At 45.6% G+C, this 24703-nt stretch overlaps 5 protein-coding genes across 5 annotated transcripts; 3 read left to right on the top strand and 2 right to left on the bottom strand.

Annotated features, from left to right (window-relative positions):
• Positions 1 to 1398: 1398 nt before the first annotated feature.
• On the top strand, positions 1399 to 4745 carry LOC111071682 (branched-chain-amino-acid aminotransferase, cytosolic). Its single transcript, XM_022363160.2, has 6 exons — positions 1399 to 1497; positions 2888 to 3313; positions 3589 to 3819; positions 3902 to 4208; positions 4291 to 4445; positions 4526 to 4745. Exons 1-6 carry the CDS (start codon positions 1468 to 1470, stop codon positions 4712 to 4714), a joined length of 1338 nt encoding a protein of 445 aa, XP_022218852.2. The 5' UTR covers positions 1399 to 1467; the 3' UTR covers positions 4715 to 4745.
• Positions 4746 to 5732: 987 nt separating this feature from the next.
• On the bottom strand, positions 5733 to 7590 carry LOC111071681 (inner centromere protein). The gene is made up of 2 exons (XM_022363159.2): positions 7559 to 7590; positions 5733 to 7266 (listed from the first exon to the last, which is right to left on the bottom strand). Exons 1-2 carry the CDS (start codon positions 7588 to 7590, stop codon positions 5769 to 5771), a joined length of 1530 nt encoding a protein of 509 aa, XP_022218851.2. The 3' UTR covers positions 5733 to 5768.
• A 1363-nt stretch (positions 7591 to 8953) lies between these two features.
• On the top strand, positions 8954 to 11706 carry LOC111071686 (chromosome-associated kinesin KIF4-like). The gene is made up of 2 exons (XM_041592734.1): positions 8954 to 11526; positions 11604 to 11706. The coding sequence occupies exons 1-2, from the start codon at positions 8954 to 8956 to the stop codon at positions 11704 to 11706; spliced, it is 2676 nt and encodes an 891-aa protein (XP_041448668.1).
• A 3527-nt stretch (positions 11707 to 15233) lies between these two features.
• On the bottom strand, positions 15234 to 18181 carry LOC111071662 (chromosome-associated kinesin KIF4-like). The gene is made up of 2 exons (XM_022363136.2): positions 15639 to 18181; positions 15234 to 15550 (listed from the first exon to the last, which is right to left on the bottom strand). The coding sequence occupies exons 1-2, from the start codon at positions 18139 to 18141 to the stop codon at positions 15498 to 15500; spliced, it is 2556 nt and encodes an 851-aa protein (XP_022218828.2). The 5' UTR covers positions 18142 to 18181; the 3' UTR covers positions 15234 to 15497.
• A 1410-nt stretch (positions 18182 to 19591) lies between these two features.
• On the top strand, positions 19592 to 21133 carry LOC111071683 (pepsin-2B-like). Its single transcript, XM_041592681.1, has 2 exons — positions 19592 to 19816; positions 19913 to 21133. The coding sequence occupies exons 1-2, from the start codon at positions 19617 to 19619 to the stop codon at positions 20943 to 20945; spliced, it is 1233 nt and encodes a 410-aa protein (XP_041448615.1). The 5' UTR covers positions 19592 to 19616; the 3' UTR covers positions 20946 to 21133.
• Positions 21134 to 24703: the final 3570 nt, after the last annotated feature.

Raw genomic sequence — 24703 nt, 5'->3', positions numbered from 1 at the left:
CCGTAGCTTTCCTGGGACAAACGGAGATAGTAGTGGTAGAGGTAAAAAAACAATGAACTTAATGAACGATTTCATCAGCGAGCATTATCTATGAGTTTTACTGGAAAAACCCCAATCGAACATATGTCAATAGATATATGTATGTATGTAAGTAGCTGAAAAACGGATATTTCCACAAATACATTCGTATGTACATGTACATATGTACCTGGGCATACATACTTATTTATATATATGTATATTTAATGGAAAAGTACACAGCACAGGCACAAAACCGAGTAAACAACGAAAAAACTAGAGGAACCCAGAAGAGAAAAAGCCGCCCAAAAAATTCAACTCGAACAAATTTGTCACCCAAAATGAACTGAAAATAATGGCCTGAAATTGGCTTTTGCGCTGGTTCCCAAAAACCAACAAAAAATCCACGAAAAAAAAGCTAAAAAAAAAAATTTAAGAACAACAAATTTTGTTGCCTACCAAAGATCGTCGTCGGATCGGTGCGTCCAAATAAGTACGTACACAGCCCATGGGGGGTACTGTTACCGTCCCCTTCCAGAGCACCACCCCACCGCAGAGGCCGTCAATCGTGTTTTCGAAAACACAAGCCGAACGGGAGCCGACGCGAGAGCCAGAGAGGCAGTGAAAGAAAACATTCGATTTTATGCTTTGTGTCTGACTGGGCACTGTACACTGACCAACACGCAAATTGGCCACTCGGGAAAACTTTGCTCTGCGAACGGAGGATATCAACATAGAAATAGCTGGAAACAATTCAAAGTTTTCACGGAGGAGTATTAAATGGATATTTATGGCAAGATGGGCATTTAGAATATTCAACTCATTTGATCGTACTTTTTTAGTGCAGTGTATTTGTCTGCCTCTCTTTTGGGACCGGCCACTGTGCTGTGCGCTTTCTGCGCAAATTCTCTTAATCAGCGGCTGACTGCCACGTTCCAACGGTAAACAAGGCGCTCTGACGCCGAGCGCTGTCTCTTCCGAAGCAATTCCTCCGATTCTCTAGCTGAGAATCGTACGACCTGCTCACACACACACAAGCCCACACACACCCGCATGCTGGCAGCGGCGACGGCGGCGGCTATAGATAGAGGAGCGCACTGCGCCAGCAGCTCATTTCTTGCAGCAACTCGTTCAGACACACATGTGCGAGAAGAATACCTGAAGAGAAGCGAAGCAGATCGAAACTCAATTAAATATATATAAACTTAGTGATATATAATTTATTTTTTTTGCTGTGTACGAGTGTGGTAAAGTGCGATTCCTCGAAAGCGAAACAATAAATAAATCCAAGGGATACAAAGTGCAAAGAACAGGCTCAGAGCCCAAGTGAGAACGTGAACTTTTAAGCAAACTCAAATACCGGCAAGGTGGGCCCAACAAGGAAGAGAAGAAGCGAAGAGAGTCTGCGAGATCGGAGCAAACGGGAAAGAAAGTTCATAGCCCAGCAACATGACTACCAAAATGGCAATAAACGCAAAGGTTTGTACAATGCGAATTCCGTTCAAATTCCAATACATAATCCAAAATTATGCTAATATTCGGGCAATACCATCGAAATCAAAATCTAATCTCATCGGAATACTCAAAAAAGCCAGGTCCAATAAAACCCAGAGCCCATCTAAATCTAATAATATTGCTAGCTAAATTTAGACAAGTCATAAATTATATTTTCTTTGCGCCGCCCAATTAAAATTTGTTGTAATAAGTTAGCAACAGTCTGAAATCTGTATTTGTTGTTGCTTTTATGTTTGAATTATTATTGTGAATATTACTAAATGCAAATCACGACACTCGACTGATTTATTTTTATCAGTTTCCAAAACGGCAGCAAACTCAGACAAAAACACTTAAAATATGTGCTATAAAACAAAGTGAATGAACTGGAAGCCCCCTGCCTAATCGAAATGGGAGTTCAGTAAAGAATTTTACTGGGCTCGTTATAGAAATAAAACGTTCAAGAAATTCCATTGAATTTCTCAAAGAATCTGGAGGCAATCCATTGACAAAAATAATGAAAATTTTCGGTATTATTCGGTGAAGAAAGTTTAGCTCCACTAATTTAAAATTCCATTCCATTAAATCCTGTTCAACCCTGTGGAAAGTATTTCTAGTTATAATTTAGTTAGGATTGATTCATCAGGCATTGCCCACTCTCAGTTCCATTTAAAATAGGACAAATGCTTTATTTTGGGCATTTATGGAGACATCTTATCTACTCCCCGCTCGGGCGTAATCTCTGGGGTTAGATCGCGGGGTAAGGCTGGTGGGGGAGGGCGTGATAAGCCTCGATCTGGCAGACATTTAGTCGACCAGTTTTTGAACTCTATTATTCAATGTGGCACGTAGTTGTTTATTATATTTCATTTTATTTAATTTTTTTCTTCGAATATTTGGCTTTGCTGTCGACTCGGCTTTGGGCTGATGCAATGTCAGCAACAACTGACGGCAGTTTCGGACTAGTTTTGGCATCGACTGAGGCAAAGCAAAGGCTTAGTCTATTGTTTGGGGTATTTCATCAGCTTTAAAGTCAGAAGATCAGCGGGCAGGGCAGGCATCAGCAAAACAAGTCTCCCAACTCTGCTGATTAGCGACACAGATCTGACCCAGAATCTAGACAGGTGAAGCCAGCCTATTCGGCCTGCTTCTCGGTGCTTCCTCTTGGTGTTACATCGCATCGAACGAATGGCAAATGGCGAACGGCGACGGACTGGAATGCAAATCGAAAATGGATTTTAATTTGGTGATTTCGAAATCATTTCGGGTCTAGACCTAAATTAGCATAATTAGCCAAATCATTGGCTCATTAGTGTCACTCAACTCAACCTGGCCGACCGTACATTCTGACCGTGTGCCGTCTGTTTAATTGCAGGACATCTTCCGCAACCAGCATCGGATGATCAAGTTCATCGCCCAGTCCATCCGCCTGTGCAGCAACCAGTCGCTGAAGGCCGCTCAGGCGGCCCAGCAGCTACAGCAGCAAAAGTCCTCGGTGGACTTTGAGATCACCGCATCGGTGGACACACAGTACACACATGCCCCGGAGCCCATCAAGCACGACAAGGATCTGGGCCATCTGTTCAAGGCATCGCAGATGTCGGTGCGCCTGGCCACGCCCCAGCAGCTGCAGCCGAAGCCGGACAACGATGAGGAGCTGGGCTTTGGCCGCCTCTTCACCGATCACATGCTCAAGATCTACTACCACAAGAATCTGGGCGGCTGGCAAAAGCCAGAGATCACGCCGCTGGAGAACCTGGTCATGCATCCCGCTGCCAAGGTCCTGCACTACGCCGTAGAGGTAAGCCCAACCGCTCTCCACTCCAGGCTCAGCTCTGCCACTCACCCTTCGTTCACCCGATCACCCACCCACAATCATCCGTACCGTAATCTCTGGATGACCCAGCAGCAACACGACACGACGCGACACGACACGTGTGATCTATGTTGACGTCGAGTCATCGCCTTCGTCGTCCCCATCTCATCATCATCTGATCTCTGTACTGGCTGCTGGCTGCTGGCTGTTGCCAAAGGGTGTCTTATCAGGCGACTGACTGATCGATCGATTCGTTGCAGCTCTTCGAGGGCATGAAGGCGTACCGGGGGGTCGATGGAAAGATCCGAATTTTCCGGCCGGACATGAACATGGCCCGCATGAACCTGGCCGCCCAGCGCTCCGGGCTGCCCACCTTCGAGGGCAAGGAGTTCGTTCAGTGTCTGTCCCGCCTGCTCTCCATCGACTCCGAGTGGGTGCCGCACACGGACACCGCCAGCCTGTACATCCGCCCCACACTCATTGGCATCGATGTGAGTATCCCCGATCTCTGCTCCCTGAGCCCTGATCCCTGATCCCTGATCAAGTAATTAAACTTTGATGATCCTCGCACAGCCCACGTTGGGTGTGGCCTCCTCGGACTCGGCCCTGCTCTACACCATTCTCAGTCCGGTGGGCAGCTACTTTAAGACGGGCTCCACGGGAGCCGTCTCGCTGCTAGCCGATCCCGCCTACACACGCGCCTGGCCCGGCGGCGTCGGTAATCGCAAGATGGGCTCCAACTACGCGCCCACCATCAATGTGCAGAAGGAGGCGGCGGCACGGGGCCTCCAGCAGGTGCTCTGGCTGTACGGTGAAGATCACCAGCTGACCGAGGTGGGCACCATGAACATCTTCATGTTCTACGTGAACGATCAAGGAGGTGAGTAGCGAGTGGCCTCCCCTGGCATTCTCTTTACCGTTTCAACAGGTCCATTAATCTTGGTTTTCATTGAAATTTTCAGAACAAGAACTGATAACGCCGCCACTGAGTGGCCTGATCCTGCCAGGCATTACGCGCGACTCCATTCTGAACATGACCCGCCAGTGGGGCAAGTTCAAGGTGCGCGAGGCCAACATCACCATGCCCATGGTCTGTGAGCTGCTCAACCAGGGAAGGGTAAGCACAGAGATCCCCACACATTGATCCCCCCCAACTCTGGATCTCATTGGGTTTTTCGTTGTTCCGTTTGCTTTCAGCTGCTGGAGCTCTTCGGCGCGGGCACTGCGTGCGTGGTTAGTCCCGTCAATCGAATCAATTATCTCGGACAGGACCTCTATGTGCCCACCATGGAGCAGGAGAAGCCCGTGCACGAGCTGATCCGCGAGACGCTCACCGACATCCAGTACGGCAGGGTGGATCATCCCTGGTCGATGGTGATTGACTAAGCATTTCAGCTAACCCCTGTCCCTTATCCCTTATCCCTCATCCCATACCCAATCCCCCTCCCCCTCCCCTTCCCCTGTGCTGCGCTGTGTATTAGTAGGATTTAGTTGAGGAAAGTGTGTGTGTGTATGCTTGTGTGGGTGCTCGAATTTTGTTTCGTTTGTTGCGCTGCGTGCATTTTGTCCGCATTTATTTGTACACTATAAATAGATGTCTACCGATAAGATGAGGGTCGCTATATAGATGTCTATATAACATTCGATTAAGTTGCATTTAGTTGTATATTTATTTATTTATATTATGGATTCGATATCCATTCAATTTGTTTATTGTACATATTCCAACCGGGTTGAATGATATAAGTATATTGGATTTTGTTTTTTTTTTTCCTCATTCTGCTTATTTAATCTCTTTTTGTGTGTGAGTGCGTGTGTGCGTGTGAGTGTTTTATTTTTTCTTTCATTTTTTACTTGTTTTTTTTTAAGCTTTGAATCAACTTTTTGCGCTTTTACTTCCAAGCAGTATCTGAATCAATTCAAAAATTTACCAACTAAAAGAGTAAATAAAAAAAAAACAAACAAAAAAAAACAAAAGAAAAACTTTGGAACAAGTTAAAAACGTACCGGAGGCGAAATGCATTTATTAGTATGTAAGTTGTCAAGGATCGAGGATCGAGGATCGCGAATAGAAACTGATTGTCTTCTTGGAGGTAAAAGCAGCGCGAGAAGAGCTGTGACTAAAGCAACCAACCCCCCACCACCCCACACACCCCTCCACAAACAAAAACAAAAACCTATCTCTAAATTGTCTAGGCTAAGATAAAACCATATCCGAATCCGAATCGAGATGTATGTATGTAAACACTAGTATGTAATTGTTAAACGAATCAATCGATGAATAAACATGAAAAACTGAACAACGCCAAGCTGAAAACTGAGCTGAACGGCAGCTGCTCCCCAATGGGATTGGGTGCAAAGGAAACTCTCTGCTAGTTGAAGCATTTATTGGAATGGAATTGAATGGAATGGAATAGAATGAAAAGGGGAAGAATGCAAATCAGATATGTTTGCTGGTCTCCAGATTGAGGACCTTCTGCTCGTTGGCGGTGAAGGTGAACGGTCGCATGGCGTTGAGCACCTCCTGGGGTTGGCTGCGGAGCAAACGGAGTCGCTCCTCGGCCACGGCAGTATCCTGTGCGTCCTGCAGCTGGGCCAATGCCGCGGTAAGGTTACGCGCTGCCTCCACCTCGGCGTTGCGGCGGTGCTGGTTGGCCATGGCCAGCTGCACCATTTCGTGGTGGCTCTGCATGTTCTTCTTGTACATGGTCGCGGTGCGGTCGTCGTACAGGCGGTGCTGACGCTCGCCAAAGGAGGTCGGGTCGCGGGAGATGTCGTTCCCGGTAGTGGCCCATTGCTCGCGGAAGTACTTGTCCTCCTTGCGCTGCATGCTCACCTGGTCGCGGTTCGCATAGCTCGCGGCCTGCTGGGTGAGAATCTTCTCCAGGGCCTTCTTGCTCTCTTTGGCATTGTACTCGCGCTCGAGCAGGTCGATGAAGAGCTCGTCGCGCGTCTCCCGGTCGTGACGGATCTGGCTGAGCTGGAAGCCCAGCCGGGCGCTGTTGATCTCCCTCGCCTGGATCTCGTCCGCGCGGCGCTTCATGTCCTTGGCCACGAACGCGGCCGTCTTCGGGCCGAACGAGTCGAGAATGCCACGCTGGGGGCGGCCCACATTCACCTTTTCCTCGGCCTCGCGGGCCGCTTGCTTCTGGTCGGCGGTCTTCTTCAGCGACTCTTGCAGCTCCTTGCGCTGCAGTGCAAATTTCTCGGCCTCCTGCTGCTGCTCCAGAGCGTACTGATTCTGGAACTCGATCAGCTCCCGTCGCTCCGCCACCTCGGTCTCGTGCTGCTCGCGCAGGCGCTTCTTGGACGCTTCCGCAATCTGGGCCATCAGTGCTTCACGGAAGGCGTTGGCCTTCTGGTCCGCCACCAACTGCTCCTTGAGCACCTGCAGCTCCAGCTGCTTCTGTTGGGCCTGGGCCTCCTCCCGCTCGGACTGCTTGTCGACGCTCTTCACCTTCGCCTCCGATTGCATGTGCTGCCTGACGACCAGCGCCGTCTTGGCCACGTTCACCTCCACCTGCAGGTCGCGCAGTTCGGGCACATTCCGCTGCAGCTGCACGCGGCGACTGTTCGCCACCATCTCGCTTTTGCGCTCCTTGACCAGGGCCCGTATCAGCTCGGAGTCAATGCGCTGCTGCTGCTCCTTCGGACGCATTTGCATTCTGCGATTGAGTGCCAGCTGCTCCACCTGGAACTTGACGGTGCGAAAGACCGCATTCTCGGCTGCCGATGACTTTGTAATCATGGGATAGGCTTCCTTGTCAAAGTCGCTGCTCCCGATCGGCAGCGGCTTCATCATCGACAACATATTGTTGAGCGGCTCCTGGGAGACGACCGCAAAGATCGAAACGCCGGGATCGTCCCATGCGCCATACTGTATGCGGGGCTGTGGCTGTGGCTGTGGCTGCTGCCCCACTTTGGCTTTTGATGGCTGGCTGCATTGTAGCTGCCTCTTTGTGAATTAGTTTTTGGGTGTATTTAGATTTCCCGAATGGGCTACGAACTTACGAAATATAGAGAGTGTTCTATAGAGTGTACATAGGCTAAAAAGGTGTTCTATCAACTGAGAGCAAGCGAGTCAGGTCTGACGCCCAGCGAAAGGTTTCGAATGGCCAGATCTGATCGGATCGGATGGGATAGCCTACTAAAAATGTAACATAAATATACGCGCCAGCTACCATTGACATGGATCTCAAATTCTATCAACTGATGCCCGCAGGAGCCTACCAGGAGCCCCTCGGGGAGAGCTTTGCCAACATTTCTGTGGCCATTCGCAGCGGAATTGTGTCGCTGTGCCAGAATGTCGCTCTGTCTAGTGCACTTTGGGCGACACACATTTTCCAAGCCTCTCAATGGCTAAGGATTAATTTAACTAGTTTAATTTATCAATTTAAAACTAAAAGTATTTTAAAACGTTTGTCAAATCATTTTTCATTAAATGTGGGCACACCTCAAAGCTTCTGCATCTACCATTTACTGCGGAAATTATTATTGACCAAGATTCTTGGTTGACAATGACTGCGACAGTAAAATGATTTTCCTTGTACATTCCTTGTACATTTGCCTGTCTCGCCTTTTTATTCTATTACTGTACAAATTATTAAGAGTATTGCAAATTACTATTAAACTTTCTTTATCGAACAAATTTAATCAGAAATATTACATATTTTATATGGGCAAATATGGACAGTTCCATTCTGGAGTTGATCTATCTAAAAAAAAATCTTGAAAAAAAATAAACAAAAATCCAAATATTTGGAGAAAAGATTATCCTTGTTGAATAGTAATTGAGAAGCCCTAAATTCACCAAAAAAATCATCGAGCGTAGGGCTTTAAAGATATCAGCCAAAATATAACCTCAGGTTTTCGAGGTTGGGGTACAAATTGGGTAGGACTTACGAATAAGTAGAAGTATAAGTATAAAAATTTGTTGTGCATAAATATGAAATCTGAAGTGTAAATTTTCAATGCTTTTTAATTGTAAAAGCCTGTCCTGTTTTAAACTTAGAAATAAACCTTAGGAGATTTTTAACTTTTTTATCAAATGTTAATGCTAGTTTTAATCTTTTTTCTAGGAGATAATAGTCAAGAAATAATAAAAGAAAATATGAATATAAAAATTCCATGAAATACCGAAAACGTGTACTGTTGCTTATTTTAATAGTTTTTATTTGAATGAGATTAATGAGATATGTCAAGTGGGTTAATTCAGTAAATATAGAAAATAGTATTGGCACAAAAGTGGATATATAAAAATCAGTTTTGATTGATTTTTCATGATTTTTGGCCTGGTGGACCTTCTGGCGGAACTTCCCATATGCACCGGTATAAAAGATAGACTTTGAAAATTGACTGTAAAGCTTCTAGATTAACTTAAGAAGGTCTTGCTTTTAAATGCAGTTTTATTATGATGACCACTTTTCAACCGATTCGTGTATTTCTTTGTCCTTCGCTGATAACTTTCTGAACTGTGCATCCAGGCTACAGAGACATAATACAATCGAAGCAGAAAGGAGCCCGGGGAAAGGTGAGTGCCAGTATTGTCAGTACTCCTTGTTTTAATTGTTACTCGTAGTGAAAGGAGAAAAGGAATCCCATTTTGCAGTCTAGTCCGAGCCGAAAATGTCCCACAACTATTCAAAAAACAACCAGAATGGCAATGATCCTGCCTCTGCCTCTGCCTCTGCCTCTGCCTCTGCATCTGCCTCTGCATCTGCCTCTGTAGCTGTTGTTGTACGCGTACGTCCAATGGCCAAAACGGAGTTGAAGCGTGGGTGCAGCGTTGCGGTGGAGCGAGCAACGGACGGGTCGCCCCAGATCTCGGTGAATCGGAAAAAGTGGTTCAAGTTTAACCATGTTTTCGACCACACTGACACGCAGAAAGATATTTTCGAGACCTGTGTCCAGGCGAAGGTGAGGAAGCTGCTCTATGGCTACAACGTGACCATCCTTGCCTACGGGCAGACCGGCTCGGGCAAGACCTACACCATGGACACGGCCTGCAATGGGGTGCTGGACGACAGCATGGGCGTGATCCCCAGGGCAGTGCACAGCATCTTCCAGCACATTGGACTGCTGAAGGATGAATACGAGTTCAGTGTGGCCTGCTCTTTCGTTGAGCTCTACCTGGAGCACTCGTTCGACCTCTTTTCCCCACGAAAGAGCCCCGTTAAAATGCACGAGTCCGAGAACCGCATTCTCATGCCTGGTCTCACGAAGCTGGAGGTTAGCTCCGCCCAGGAGGTAACCAGGCATCTGATGAAGGGCTGTGCCAAGCGGACAGTCGCATCCACGGCGATGAGCAGGAAATCTTCCCGATCCCACGCAATCTTCACAATCACCATCGAGGCCAGGAAGTTGTGTGGGGGAGCAGACTCCGTGACGACTGCCAAGTTCAACTTGGTGGATCTGGCCGGCTCGGAGCGCTGCACCAAGACTTTGGCCAGAGGCGACCGCTTCAAGGAGGGCGTCAACATTAACAAGAGTCTCCTGGCCCTGGGCAACGTCCTGAACGCCTTGGGCTCCGCTCAAACTCCGCCTGCACACGTTCCCTACCGACAGTCCAAGCTGACGCGCTTCCTGCAGGAGTCGCTGGGCGGCAACTCCATCACCCTGATGATTGCCTGCGTCAGTCCCTCCGACTACAATGTGGCAGAGACCCTCAGCACCCTGCGCTATGCGAATCGAACTCTCCAAATTAAAAACAGGCCGGTGATCAACATGGTCCCGCCTGTGGACGAGTTCGACACTCAGCAGCAGCGCAGGGAGCTTCAGGCCAGCGCAGAGTCACGCCCCAAGAGTTCCAGCGACAATCTTTCGGGAGCGACCGAAGACCAGCAGAGTGGGGAGGATGGTGGCGGTGGCGGTGGCGGTGGCGGTGGCGTTGTCGATGCCCTAATGGAGCAGATGGAGGAGATAAAGCTTGCCTTTCACGATCTGCAGATGCACAGCCAGGAGGCTCGGCACCAGTTGAACGATGGGCGCGGGGACGAGGTACCGCTGCCCAAGCTGCTCGGCTTCCAGCCAGAGAAGATCACCAGCGAGCAAATGGAACTGATCGACGAACTGCGCACCCTCAACCAGACCCTGGAGCAGAAGCAGCTGCTGTACGACTTCATCTGCTGCAACTTCTCGGAGCAGGACTGCGACGACGGGGAAGCTGGCGCAGATCTCCTGGCCAAGGGGCGCGTCCTGCTCAATCAGCTCTCCAACATGAAGGGGAAGGACACCTCGGGCACGTCAGCCGAGACGCGAGCCAAACAGATGCAGCTGTTGCAGGAGCAGACCATCAGGCATCTCACCCTGGTCGAAGAGCTGAGGATGCGCAGGGAGGATCGCAATAGTTTGAGCGAACTCAACGCCGAAATGAAATCCATAAACGAGTCCAAGTGGCAGATTATCCAGCAGTACCGCCAGTCGAAGATGGAGAGCAATGAGCAGCTGATCCAGCCCGAGGGCAAGGACCGTAGGCCGAAGGGAAAGAAGATGAAAAGGTGCGAGGATGCCCAGGCCCAGGTCCAGGCCAAGAAGCAGCTCAGTCATAGCGATGCACCCGATGCACCCGATGGCCAGCTATCGGCACAGAACAAAGGGAAAAGCGACTCTGGCAAGTGGATCGATGAGGAGTTGGATGTCATCCTCTCCCTGGTGGACGCTGAGCACGAGATGGCGGATCGGGAGGCGATTACCAACGAATACAATTATGTGAGAGAGCAGCTGGCAAACGCGGACTTGGAGGAGACTAAGAAGGCCAGATGGCTGGCGCAGATCGGGGAGGAGCAGGAGTTGCGCAACGCCCATTTGGACGATCTGCAGCAGAAGGCGAGCATCAAAGACTTGGACAGTCGCCTCCGGTGCTTCACCTCAGAGAACATCGACGAGTTGCGAGAAATCCACCAGAAGACGCTCAGCGCCCTCGTCCTGCAGCGGCGCCAGCAGGTGGTCTGGCAGAACGAGCAGCAGGACCTGGACGACGAGCAGAGCGCCCTGCAAGAGGAGAAAGACGAACAGATCGAAGCCTTGACCAGGCACCTGTCCCAGGCCAAGTCCCATAAGGAAGAGCTGATGCAGAAGGTGAGCCTCCTGCTACGCTCCCACGAAGCCCTCCAGCAGATGGACGAGCCTCTCAGTGAACATTCCGGCGAGAGCGGGGATGCACGCGACAATAACGAAGAGTTCCCTCAGCCCACAGGCAAGTCATTCCAATTCAACCGAGTCTTGAATCTTAAATCTAAAATTTCCTTTTCTTTGACTGTAATTCTCCCCTGTGTAGGAAGCGCGAAGGAGGCCAGCGGCAGAAGCGGCAGAAGCGGCGACAATGGTTCAGAAGAGTAACCGCTCTCCACTTCGGTAGCCCAGGATCACGGCAAGGCTAACCGGGCGAATTGATCTTCAAGGAAACGGAACGACTCTCTTCTGCATATCTCTCTGCCGGATTTTGATCCGTCGGATCGTTGGGATCGTTCGATTATGCTCTCTGGGGTCTAGCCCCGTCCGATCTTCCTCCTCGAAGTAGACTCTTCGGCAGCCTCTTAATTGGATTTGGCTTAGTTTTCGTTTCAAACTACTTCAACGATTTAATACTTTATATATTTTGTTACCAACCTGAACAACAGGGGTTTTAATCACAGCCATCTATAGGACAGAATTCATTTCGCTGTCTAGTAGAGGGCTTAATGGGTATCATATATCGTTATTATCCGTGTGTGGCCCAGGGTTTTTGCACTGATGTGAGTTAAAGCCCAAGAGGACGTTAGTTTATTATAGTTGTAGTTTTGGCAACGTTTATTTGATATTATTTGGATTTTGCCTTTGATTATGTGTAGTGTAAAAGTATGTGGCGGGATATGGCTATATTTTTCGAAGGCTTTCTCCCGGCCTAATTGAGTGCGAAAGTATAGTACCGAGGAGTTAACTTCGCCAGAGTTGAATCGGGTCCGGGAGGGACTCGAAAGATCTATACTTGAACGAGGAAGAAGGCACGAGAGTTGCCCATGAAGAGGTGATATGCTACAAGGCGTGAGAATCGTTCTATTTATCCGCGAATTCCTGAAGAGACTGCCCTACCGTTGCTCCCTGCCCTTCAGAGCCAGGCGAGGAACTTTGTGTTTAAGGTCTCGTTGCTCGTCAGTCTATCCCGCCGCCATTAGTTATATTACTATGTATTTACTGAAAATGTAGTATAGTTAATATTTAAAATACAATGTGTTTTAAATTTCAATATTTTGTGTATTATTTGTTACCATTATCTAAAATATTTAAAGTTTCAAAGTGGCTATGAGTTATCAGTTAATAAAAGTATTTTGTCATCGGTATAATTAATACATACATAATAAAGTGTGGAACCTTTTACTTTTATACTTTATCGGGCACTCGCTTACACTTTTGTTAAAAGTACTTTGTTTTATTATTGGCCAGTAATATTTGGAATAATTGAATGTAACAATGTAACAATTAAATTACACTTTTGGGATTTACTTGCGGTTGGTGGCAGCACAATTTCTACACTTCTGAGTGGTTATAGCTCTTATTTATGGTATAATAAAACTTGAGACAGTAGTGGCAAAAGTATGCTGAACAATGCGATCTATTATGTTGTGAGTACAATAACTTCTTCATGCACGTTATAAGGGCATAATGCGCGATTTGCTTGTAACCATTATTTATACCCAGTAGGCTTAGGTGTCGGCTTCGAACCTCATTTGTTCGTGTTGTAGGTCCTATTACACGATTGCCATTGTCAGCATCAACTCTATATATATTGAAGCTGAAATCCACATTATTCAGTTCAAATCGCTTTATTCCTTTAGTTGTTATTGGAAACTCAATGCCCGAAAAATCTAATCTACAACCGTCATAGTAAATGATGTCCCTACTGATGTCCAATATATAGTGCTCTCGGCTTGAAAGTATTGCTCGGGCTTGTTTTTTTTGGGCTGGCGTCGTGAATGTAGTTCTTAGGTATCTACTGTACGCCAATGATGCTAAAACACACCACTTGAAGCAGAATGCATCCACATTCTTAACATTTATTAATGCACTTCGGGATTTTATTTTTGGTGGTGCTGGAATGTGTCCATTTCCAGGTATATTGCTGTCCAATCTAGTTATTGTGAGCTCAAAATATTTAAAAATTTGTATGGCCCAAACTGAATTTTGTTCCTGGAATTTACTGCTCAAAGTTATTAAATGTTCGAGGGCTTGATCCAGTATTTGAATAACAAATTCATTGTCGTAGATAGAAATGATTGTCGTCACGTAATGCATCGATGTTTCCAGTGTGGTTTCATCATTAGTTTGCTTGACATACGGTCCAACTACTTTTAAATAAAACTGGACTTGTTTGAACTCACTTAGGCCGCACAGCATTATTTTTAGTAAATCCTTTTTGCAATGCTTATAAAATTCCTTTAAATCGATCTGGGCACTCTTATCGCCCCGAACACGATATGTTTTCAATCGATGTGGCCACCTCGTGGGAATGAGAGTAATATTTTTTTTGCCGAATAGCTGAGCAGCTCTGGCATTCCTATGCTTTTCCGAAATCAAATGGCGGATTTCCCGCGACGAACGGTAACTCTCTCCGCAAACTGAGCAGACAATTTTTTGTTGTTGGTGGAGACCACTTGAAGTCAACCCTTTGTCCATGATGACATCAAACGCATTTCGGGAACCCATGCATCTCTCATAATGAGAGGCAAACTGCACGCTTCTGACGGTCTTAGTACAGAGGTCACATACTATTTCTGCTGCCATGTTTACACGGTTTTTGTTTCTGATTTGTATCGACCAGTTCCACTGCTAGAAGAGGACTAAGGGTTTTTTCTAAATGACTCTCTATTTATCTACTTGAAATGGAATGGCAGGTAAAAATGTGAGGCACACATAAACGACTTCTCGTCTCTCACAGCAGAGATAATAAAAAACTAAAGAAAAAGGGACTGAGTAAATCACGAGACCTTCACAGCGGATTTTATCAAAAAAGAATGTCCTGTTTGACCGGTTTGACTGGTTTGGGTGTGGGTGACGGCTAAGGGTTGTTTCCTTCTCAGGTATAAAAACAGGTTGGCCTCTGACTTCTAGGTCGGGATCACATGTAATGGTTTTATTTTTCATGTATCGGCAGGACTTAATATACGACTATGCCATACAAAATAAGCGGCAGAAACGAGTTTTTAACTTTGTCCTAAAGAAGGTTTACGATTTCAAAATTATCAAATTGAAATTATTCTTCAACAAAAATGGTTGAATCCCAAAAGAAAATGTAACCTATGGTTTTTTATCTTTCCTGTATTATTTTCCCCATACAAGGCCATCATGGTTCAACCTCAACATCTTCAAAATTTAAATAGATTTTCATAAAACTATCAGGGGGGCCGCAGACTGTCAAACCGACCGAATTCCAACTGAGTTGGTTTTTTTCTAGGTGTCACAGCATGCTGTCTTGGTTGGTTTTAAAATCTCTAGTATTATGGCTAGAGATTTGATTGAAAAACATGTTTTATACGTTCGTCTTGACTTAATTAGTTAGGATATGTATCAATTTTTTCTCAGCTCCCCATGATATTTTCATTATTTAACTTTGAGTCTTATATTTGAGCGAAAAAATAAAACTCAAAGTATAATCATTATTTTTGAGTTTTATTTTTTTGCTCAAACATAATTATTATGGATAATCATTAATAATAATTAATACAAAAAATTATTATCAATAATGATTATCCTAAAAACTGAAAATTTACAATTTTTGGTGGATTATAGTTTATAGTTTATTCTTCGAGCAGTCTATTGGTCTATTTAGTTAAGTGGCTACTTTAAGTGGATGATTTTTTTGAGAAAAAAAATTTATTATTTTCGGTCCTTACAGATAGTTTTGATTAAAACCCCCGTTGTTCAGGTTGGTAACAAAATATATAAAGTATTTAATCGTTGAAGTAGTTTGAAACGAAAACTAAACAAAATCCAATTAAGAGGCTGCCGAAGAGTCTTCTTCGAGGAGGAAGATCGGACGGGGGTAGACCCCAGAGAGCATAATCGAACGATCCCAACGATCCGACGGATCCAAATCCGGCAGAGAGATATGCAGAAGAGAATGGTTCCGTTTCTTTGAAGATCAATTCGCCCGTTTAGCCTTGCCGTGATCCTGGGCTACCGAAGTGGAGAGCGGTTACTCTTCTGAACCATTGTCGCCGCTTCTGCCGCTGGCCTCCTTCGCGCTTTCTACACAGGGGAGAATTACAATCAAAGGAAAGGAAATTTTAGATTTAAGATTAAAGATTCGGTTGAATACGAATGGCATGGGACTTGCCTATGGGCTGAGGGAACTCTTCGTTATTGTCGTGTGAATCCCCGCTCTCGTCGGAATGTTCACTGAGATGTTCCTCCACCTGCTGGAGGGCTTCGTGGGAGCGTAGCAGGAGGCTCACCTTCTGCATAAGCTCTTCCTTATGTGATTTGGCCTGGGACAGGTGCCTGGTCAAGGCTTCGATCTGTTCATCTTTCTCTTCTTGCAGGGCGCTCTGCTCGTCGTCTAGGTCCTGCTGCTCGTTCTGCCAGACCACCTGCTGGCGCCGCTGCAGGACGAGGGCGTTGAGCGTCTTCTGGTGGATTTCTCGCAACTCGTCGATGTTCTCTGAAGTGAAGCTCCGGAGGCGACTGTCCAAGTCTTTGATGCTCGCTTTCTGCTGCAGATCGTCCAAATGGGCGTTGCGCAACTCCTGCTCCTCCCCGATCTGCGCCAGCCATCTGGCCTTCTTAGTCTCCTCCAAGTCCGCGTTTGCCAGCTGCTCTCTCACATAATTGTATTCGTTGGTAATCGCCTCCCGATCCGCCATGTCGTGCTCAGCGTCCACCAGGGCGAGGATGACATCCAACTCGTCATCGATCCACTTGCCAGAGTCGCTTTTCCCCTTGGTCTGTGCCGATAGCTGGCCATCGGGTCCATCTCTATGACTGAGCTGCTTCTTAGGCGGCGTTGCCTGGGCATCCTCGCACTTTTTCGTCTTCTTTCCCTTCGGCTTACGGTCCTTGCTCTCGGCCTGCATCTGCTGCTCATTGCTCTCCATCTTCGACTGGCGGTACTGCTGGATAATGTGCCATTTGGACTCGTTTATGGTTTTCATTTCGGCGTTGAGTTCACTCAAACTATTGCGATCCTCCCTGCGCATCCTCAGCCCTTCGACCAGGGTGAGATGCCTGATGATCTGTTCCTGCAACAGCTGCATCTGTTTGGCTCGCTTCTCGGCTGACGTGCCCGAGGTGTCCTTCCTCTCCATGCTGCACAGCTGATTAAGCAGGACGCGCCCCTTGGCCAGGAGATCTGCGCCAGCTTCCCCGTCGTCGCAGTCTTGCTCCGAGTAGTTGCAGCAGATGAAGTCGTACAGCAGCTGCTTCTGCTCCAGGGTCTGGTTGAGGGTGCGCAGTTCGTCGATCAGTTCCATTTGCTCGCTGGTGATCTGCTCCGGCTGGAAGCCGAGCAGCTTGGGCAGCGGTACCTCGTCCCCGCGCCCATCGTTCAACTGGGGCCGAGCCTCCTGGCTGTGCATCTGCAGATCGTGAAAGGCAAGCTTTATCTGCTCCATCTGCTCCATTAGGGCATCGACAACACCACCATCATCCGCACTCTGTTGGTCTTCGGTCGCTCCCGAAATATTGTCGGCGGAACTCTTGGGGCGTGACTCTCCGGTGGCCTGAAGCTCCCTTCGCTGCTGCTGAATGTCGAACTCGTCCACAGGCGGGATCATGTTGATCACCGGCCTGTTTTTAATTTGGAGAGTTCGATTCGCATAGCGCAGGGTGCTCAGGGTCTCTGCCACATTGTAGTCGGAGGGACTGACGCAGGCAATCATCAGGGTGATGGAGTTGCCGCCAAGCGACTCCTGCAGGAGACGCGTCAGCTTGGACTGTCGGTAGGGAACGTGTGCAGGCGGAGTTTGAGCGGAGCCCAAGGCGTTCAGGACGTTGCCTAGGGCCAGGAGACTCTTGTTAATGTTGACGCCCTCCTTGAATCGGTCGCCTCTGGCCAAAGTCTTGGTGCAGCGCTCCGAGCCGGCCAGATCCACCAAGTTGAACTTGGCAGTCGTCACGGAGTCTGCTCCCCCACACAACTTCCTGGCCTCGATGGTGATTGTGAAGATTGCGTGGGATCGGGAAGATTTCCTGCTCATCGCCGTGGATGCGACTGTCCGCTTGGCACAGCCCTTCATCAGATGCCTGGTTACCTCCTGGGCGGAGCTAACCTCCAGCTTCGTGAGACCAGGCATGAGAATTCGGTTCTCGGACTCGTGCATTTTAACGGGGCTCTTTCGTGGGGAAAAGAGGTCGAACGAGTGCTCCAGGTAGAGCTCAACGAAAGAGCAGGCCACACTGAACTCGTATTCATCCTTCAGCAGTCCAATGTGCTGGAAGATGCTGTGCACTGCCCTGGGGATCACGCCCATGCTGTCGTCCAGCACCCCATTGCAGGCCGTGTCCATGGTGTAGGTCTTGCCCGAGCCGGTCTGCCCGTAGGCAAGGATGGTCACGTTGTAGCCATCGAGCAGCTTCCTCACCTTCGCCTGGACACAGGTCTCGAAAATATCCTTCTGCGTGTCAGTGTGGTCGAAAACATGGTTAAACTTGAACCACTTTTTCCGATTCACCGAGATCTGGGGCGACCCGTCCGTTGCTCGCTCTACCGCAACGCTGCACCCACGCTTCAACTCCGTTTTGGCCATTGGACGTACGCGTACAACAACAGCAACAGAGGCAGAGGCAGAAGCAGAGGCAGGATCATTGCCATTCTGGTTGTTTTTTGAATAGTTGTGGGACATTTTCGGCTCGGACTAGACTGCAAAATGGGATTCCTTTTCTCCTTTCACTACGAGTAACAATTAAAACAAGGAGTACTGACAATACTGGCACTCACCTTTCCCTGGGCTCCTTTCTGCTTCGATTGTATTATGTCTCTGTAGCCTGGATGCACAGTTCAAAAAGTTATCGGGCGGGCTCTGGCTTCCACTCTCTTTAGCGTTTTGCATTATCAACCGAAGTATCCGTTTTCACTTTTAGGTGCTCCCGTTTGTGCAATTTGTTGTCTACTATATGTTTAATACTTAATAGTCAAAGCTCAAACTTTTATTTCAGGTTAAATTACAAATCGTATGATCATTATTTTGACATATTTTATTATGTTATTAATGGTATCAATACTGAGTCATTATTATTAATATTACTAATATAGACTGTAGTCCGGATCCCCCACGCTTTGTGCGACATAATCGATCAGCGTAAAAAGAAATGAAATGGAAGTTCAAAAGAGGTCGATATGCATCTGGACTGGTCCCAAACTCCAGCTTCAACACCTTTTGCTGGCAGAGCAGCGAATCCAGGTTGACCAAGCCGCACGGGCGACAAAGGCAGCCACCTCATGGGCCCATGTGTGTAGTGCAGCCTTGGGTCATGTCGGCCCTATATCTAGGGCTAATGATCCCCTGTTATTGCTTTGCCCTGTGTCCTTTGACCCATCCTAGCTCAGGATACTCGCTCTGTGGATGCACACTAACGCATAATGGTGGGTCCTGGTACTGGTACTGGTTCCGGTTCAGGTTCAGGTTCTGTTCCTAGTTCTAGTCCCCATTCATTAAAATTCTCTCTATATTCTCTCTATTAGTTAATTAACACTTTATCCAGAACCCATGTCGAATATGTGGATAGGAAGTGATTAAGTACCATATAAATAGATATCTAAATAGTAAGAAATTGTTGCCATCTATTTTATTACCTCACTGAAAACATACGTAGAAGAAGAGGAAGTTTCCACATCATCATCTAATGTTTCTCTCAGTTGATGATGATTGTTTGATTATTTTTAGTACGATATTTTAAGAAGTCTGTGAAGAATTATCAACTGGAAGTTGTTCGGTTCGGTTCCGCTGGTTAACTTTTCGACCTTCCTTGGATTTCTTGTAGAAGGTTTGTTAATGATTGTCCATTGGACATTCTTTATCTATTTGCCGCTATCTAAGTCCGTCAAATACTCGTAATTTTATTGACTCACTGATCGAGTTTTGAACATATGCCTTAAATGACATATGACTCTGGAGGGGCAGTACCTAAATTAAACGGTTTTGAAGTCGTCAACTATTCACGAAATGTTATCTGAAGAACAACTGTAGAACGCTTTGATTGATTCCCGGAATCGCAGTGGGCGTCGATAACGAAAAGCTCATTGCCTCCACGACCCTATAAAGGCCCAGAAATATAGCGGCCCGAGTCGAAGTTAGTCGAATACATTCGTGGCAGCAACATGACCGGCAGCAGCACCCAAGTCAAGGCGTTGGTCTGGTTGGCCCTTCTGGGCTTGGTGGCAGGAGCATGCGCCGCCCTGCATCGGATACCCGTGCGCCGCTCGGAGAAGTATGTGCGGACCCGGCAAAGTCTCATGGCCGAACGGGAGCATGTGTGGGGGAAATACAACCGAATGCCGAGCAATGCCAGCAGCAACACCAGCACTAACAGCACCAACAGCACCAACAGCACCAACAGCACTAACAGCAATGCAAGCAACAGTACCGACAGTACCCCCGCTGGAAATTACTCCGTGGAGATCCTGACAAACGTCATGAATTTTCAGTACTATGGCAGCATCAGCATCGGAACGCCGCCTCAGAGCTTCAGCGTACAGTTCGACACGGGGTCTGCGAATCTGTGGGTTCCCAGCGTGAATTGCTTCAGCGTGGACTGCTTCAGTCATGAGCAGTACACCTCCGCGGACTCTAGCACGTATCAGGCCAATGGGACCACCTTCTCCATCACCTATGGCTCGGGCAGCGTGTCGGGCATCCTCTCCACGGATGTGGTGAACGTGGCTGGACTGACAATTGAGGGACAAACGTTCGGGGAGGCCACCACAGAAACGGGCACTAGCATGGAGGATGCCTCGTTCGACGGCATATTTGGCATGGCCTACTCCAGCCTGGCCGTTGACGGGGTTCCGCCGCCCTTCTACAATTTGTTGAGCCAGAATCTGGTGGATGCGCCCGTGTTCTCCTTCTACCTCGCAAACAATGGCACCGAGGTGGCCAGCTACGGAGGAGAGCTCATCCTTGGCGGTTCCGATGCATCACTCTATTCAGGCCAACTCGTCTATGCTCCAGTGTCCAGCCAGACCTACTGGCAGTTCCAAATGGACGGCGTCACTCTGGGTAGCACCACCTTGTGCACGGACTGCCAGGCAGTGGCCGATACGGGCACCTCGCTGCTCATTGCTCCGTACGACATCTACCTGATCATCCTTTCGATAATGGATCAGAACTTTGACTGCTCTGACATTTCATCCTTGCCCACCCTGACCATCACTATCAGCGGTGTACCCTTCCAGATTCCGCCCAGTGCGTACATCATGGAATTGGATAGCTCCTGTACCCTGGGCATCGAGTATATACAGGGCACTGATTTCTGGATTCTGGGCGATATCTTCATTGGCCGCTACTACACGGAGTTCGATTTGGGCAACAATCGTTTAGGTTTCGCCTCAATGAGCTCCGCGAGTATTTCGGGTGCCTTCTCCCTATGGAAGATCCTCGGACTAGCAGCGCTTTGTGGACTGTGGAAGCTGCTCAACCTGGCAAACTAAACGCGTTCGCTTCGATCCTCAAAGTCGATCCTAGGAAATACTTACGAGTACGTATAGAAGTGTGACTTACAACCCAAAGTAGATCGCTGGCACATTAGTCATGTATTGCAGATAACACGAATATCGGTAGCCCAACGCTATCTTCTTTTTATTTCTCTATTTAAATAAACAATACGATACGATATGCATCAGGTCAATTATAGTTACAAATCCCACTCTGGAGGATCCGTATAAGCTCAGCGCGGGCCTAATTGAATGGCGGAGGAGCTTTGGCTTTGTTGGGATAATTTTCAGCTGCACGGGTCACCGATTGCAAGTGAGCGGGCCTAATTGTACCACGTGATTTATTGTGAAAAGGGAGAATAGAACCCAGAAAGCTACGCAAATTGGAGCTGATCTGGAACCGAACGCAATAAGCGCTTCATTTATGTGTTAATTATAAACGGTACTCGAAGAGTTTAGGGATCTTTTAGCTTTTTGGTCGAAGTGGATGTATGTAAGGCACAGAAGGAAGCGTTTCCGTAACCATGTATATTTATTATCGATTATCATCAATAGCCGAGACCACAATTTTCAAGATACAAGAAAACGGAAATGTAGTATCGTATAGATTTACTATTTCTACCCGATAGTCAAATCTAATTTAGATCGGATCATTATTATAGCCAGAATGAATAAATCCATTTTCAGTTGCTAACCCAAGTTGTACATGCGCCCTCTGGCGGAGGAGATGTGTAATCTACATTGTAGATGTAGATGACACAAATTTCAACAGATAAAATATTTAAAAATTCCGCATAAATCGCAAGCTCACATATATACTGACTGAGAGTACGCGTATAAAAGTAGAGTCGCGGCCACAGCAGCGACTGACAACGTTCCCTTTCGTTAATCATGTTTTTAATGGTAAAAATATCAACATTTTGAGTTTGAGCGTTCATTACGTCCATTCCAATGCGCTCCAGATGCAGTTGTGCAGTTCTTGAAGTAAAAACTTACCGTAACTGGAATGATATTCACCCGTGATATATATATATATATATATATAATAACAATTTGATGGGCTTTTTTAAAAAACATTTATGTATGTATTTCTCTTTTCTTTGTTTCATTCGCGTATTGTGTTTTATTTTCTGTTCTGCGCTTTCTGCAAATGTTGCAAATTATTATTTGTTGCTTCTTCTTTGTAGGGGTTTCTCTTAAGATTCGTTCGATCTGTACTAACCTCAAATATGAGTGTGTGTTTGTGTGTGTGTGTGTGTGTGTCCCGTATGGCTGTGTGGTCTCGTCTAATGTAGGGCAATAATCAAGTAACTGTACATATTAAATTAAGGAATTAATCCATCGGTTCTCAAACAAATGTTACAACTATTTATGTTCACGATTTTTGGGGTTGTTCTATGAATCCCTAGAAAGCTTCAAATGGGATAATCTGCATACACATATGTATATGTATGTACATACATATATACATACATGTATTTTTATGTATATACAATTTCAGCAAAGCCTTCTTTTTGGATTCACTAAGTAATAAAAACTCAATTGATTTCAAACTATTTTTAATTGTTTATGTTTTTGCCTCTTCACTCACCTTTTTGTAAGGATTTCACTTTACTTGGAATTTCGCTATTTTAATATGTACTTTTTCTGGTTTTTTTTTCTTGTTTTTTGTTTTTTTTTTTGTTTGTTTAATTTGTTGTTATTTGTTGTTTTTTTTTTGTTATTGGTTTTTCTCTTCGTTTGTTTGTAAATATATAAATAGGCAGCTTTACGACGTTTTAAAAACAAAAGGGCGCGTGTACGAAATCGTTTTCAGTATTTTATAGGTATTTTAGGTATTTTAACAACTATGCTTCTCAAATTGGTGGAAAATGTTTGACATTGCTTACTCGCTTTTGTTCTTGTTGTAAAATTTTGGTTCTTTGTTCTAGAATCTAGAGCATAATGCTAAGTTAGTTGCTTGTTTGGTATTTTTGTCGGTATATTTAGTATAGTACTCGTACTTTTGGTTTGCTTAGCTTTGCTGTGGAACTTACAAAATAAAAACAAAAAGGGAGGCGCGAGTAATAATTATTTTCTTTTTTGGGTTAAGGCTTTCGTCTATGTAAGTATGTATGTATAACATTCTTTACCTATTTGGTTTATATGTATTGTATAATTAAATTAATTTCATTTACTGTATTTTTTGTTTTGTTTTAATAGAGTGGCGTATTCTCTCTTCTCTGGCTTTTGGTTTGTTCTGCTCGCATTATTATTATTATTATTTATTTTTTTTTTTATTTTTTATTTATGTATATTCTTGAGTATTTTCTTGTTTGTTTTTCTTAGAAAAAAATTCTGGCGTATAAAAGCTTAATTTTGTTAGGTTGTTCTCGTTCTCGTTCTAGGTGTAACTAGAGGTAATCTTGAAGATACTCGTACATACATATATACATCTGTATGTATAAGCATATATATATATTCATATGACTACATCAGTTTCTTTGGCTCTTCTAACCGAATGTCCCGGCACAGGACCTGACCTGAACTGAACGGACCTTCGTCTGCCTTCTCTCCTTCTTTATATATATATATATCAGACTGAATTGGGGCGTTTTTTTTAGGCGAAAGTGAAGGCAAGGACATCACCATTAGACATTTGTGTGTAGTGTGTGGTGTGTGGTGTGAAGTGTAGGATGTTTTTTTTTTGGAGTATACTATACTATATATGCATGTATGTACAGCTCTGTCTGAATGTGTGTGGGTTTGTAAGACTCGCGATTCCTCGTCTGTATACATATACATGTTTATACTCGTATATGCACATATGCATGCCTGTCCGCTTTTGTTGAATATGCCATACATATGTATATAAATTTTTCAATATAAATTTCGACTAAATTGTTCGAAGTTCGCTTAGCTTGATCTAAAAATTGTAATTGCACCTTTCTTACCTACATTCGGTATTAGTTTTACTCTTAATTTTCCTTCACTTCCACATTCTCTTTTAACGTTTTGTTTTCGTTTTAATATTAAAGCTAAAGCTAATGTTAATGTTGGTATAGGTTTAAGTTTCTAGCTTGTTGAATTCTGCTTGAGTTGGTTTTAGTTGCTTTAGGTTAGTTGCTTGTTTCATAAATGTATAAGGCTCTGTGTAGTTAAGATCTAATAGACACCCAAAAGAAAACCAACCAAGGGTCAGAAGCGATTGGGAATAAGATAAAGAGGGACAGACATGTAGAGGAAGAGGAAGCCTTGAATGAGGTCAAAATTCCAGTCTAAGATCTATATAATGTGTCTAACGTCAGGTCCAAGTCAAGGGTCATCGAAATACTAAGCTAGGGCTATAAATTTATCAACACTAATCAGACCGAATCTAATGTCTAGTTTTTTCTTCACCTTCCTTTCCTTTCCCTTTCCATTTCCTTCTTCTAGTTAGTTTGGTTCGCCTAATAATAAATGTTTAGTCTTTACAAATATGTATCTATGATTATATTTAAAAAAAAAATGTATGTACAGTTAGACACCGCTGTGTCCAACATTCGTTCAACTTTCGACTAGAAATGAGCGCCTAAGCGTATGCAACAAATTTGTTTTCGCTATTCCTACTTAAATTTTGTTTTGATTCATTTTGGAGTATTGGAATTATATGTAGTATATATGTGTGTGTGTATGTATATGTGTGTGTGAGTGTGTTAGTTAGTCAACATGTAATACCACTTCAATTGCTTTTTGATTTGTTGATTTCAGATTTCAGAATTCAGAATTTAAAATGC

The sequence above is a fragment of the Drosophila obscura genome, unplaced genomic scaffold (genome assembly GCF_018151105.1).
Source record: "Drosophila obscura isolate BZ-5 IFL unplaced genomic scaffold, ASM1815110v1 contig_185, whole genome shotgun sequence".
Lineage (NCBI taxonomy): Eukaryota > Metazoa > Arthropoda > Insecta > Diptera > Drosophilidae > Drosophila > Drosophila obscura.
Note: the sequence above shows the minus strand (reverse complement) of the source record. Positions and strands in the feature narration are given on the sequence as shown.

Excerpts from the sequence above, each read along its gene's own strand:
- LOC111071681 (XM_022363159.2), bottom strand. The coding sequence starts at position 7,590 with ATGTTGGCAAAGCTCTCCCCGAGGGGCTCCTG. Across the intron at positions 7,267-7,558 it reads CTCTCCCCGAGGGGCTCCTG|CCAGCCATCAAAAGCCAAAG; the intron begins GTAGGCTCCTGC and ends GCTACAATGCAG.
- LOC111071682 (XM_022363160.2), top strand. The coding sequence starts at position 1,468 with ATGACTACCAAAATGGCAATAAACGCAAAG. Across the intron at positions 1,498-2,887 it reads AAATGGCAATAAACGCAAAG|GACATCTTCCGCAACCAGCA; the intron begins GTTTGTACAATG and ends GTTTAATTGCAG. Across the intron at positions 4,446-4,525 it reads AGCTGCTCAACCAGGGAAGG|CTGCTGGAGCTCTTCGGCGC; the intron begins GTAAGCACAGAG and ends GTTTGCTTTCAG.
- LOC111071686 (XM_041592734.1), top strand. The coding sequence starts at position 8,954 with ATGTCCCACAACTATTCAAAAAACAACCAGAATGGCAATGATCCTGCC. Across the intron at positions 11,527-11,603 it reads TTCCCTCAGCCCACAGGCAA|GAAGCGCGAAGGAGGCCAGC; the intron begins GTCATTCCAATT and ends TCCCCTGTGTAG.
- LOC111071662 (XM_022363136.2), bottom strand. The coding sequence starts at position 18,141 with ATGTCCCACAACTATTCAAAAAACAACCAGAATGGCAATGATCCTGCC. Across the intron at positions 15,551-15,638 it reads AGAGTTCCCTCAGCCCATAG|AAAGCGCGAAGGAGGCCAGC; the intron begins GCAAGTCCCATG and ends TCCCCTGTGTAG.
- LOC111071683 (XM_041592681.1), top strand. The coding sequence starts at position 19,617 with ATGACCGGCAGCAGCACCCAAGTCAAGGCGTTGGTCTGGTTGGCCCTT. Across the intron at positions 19,817-19,912 it reads AGCAATGCCAGCAGCAACAC|GGAGATCCTGACAAACGTCA; the intron begins CAGCACTAACAG and ends AAATTACTCCGT.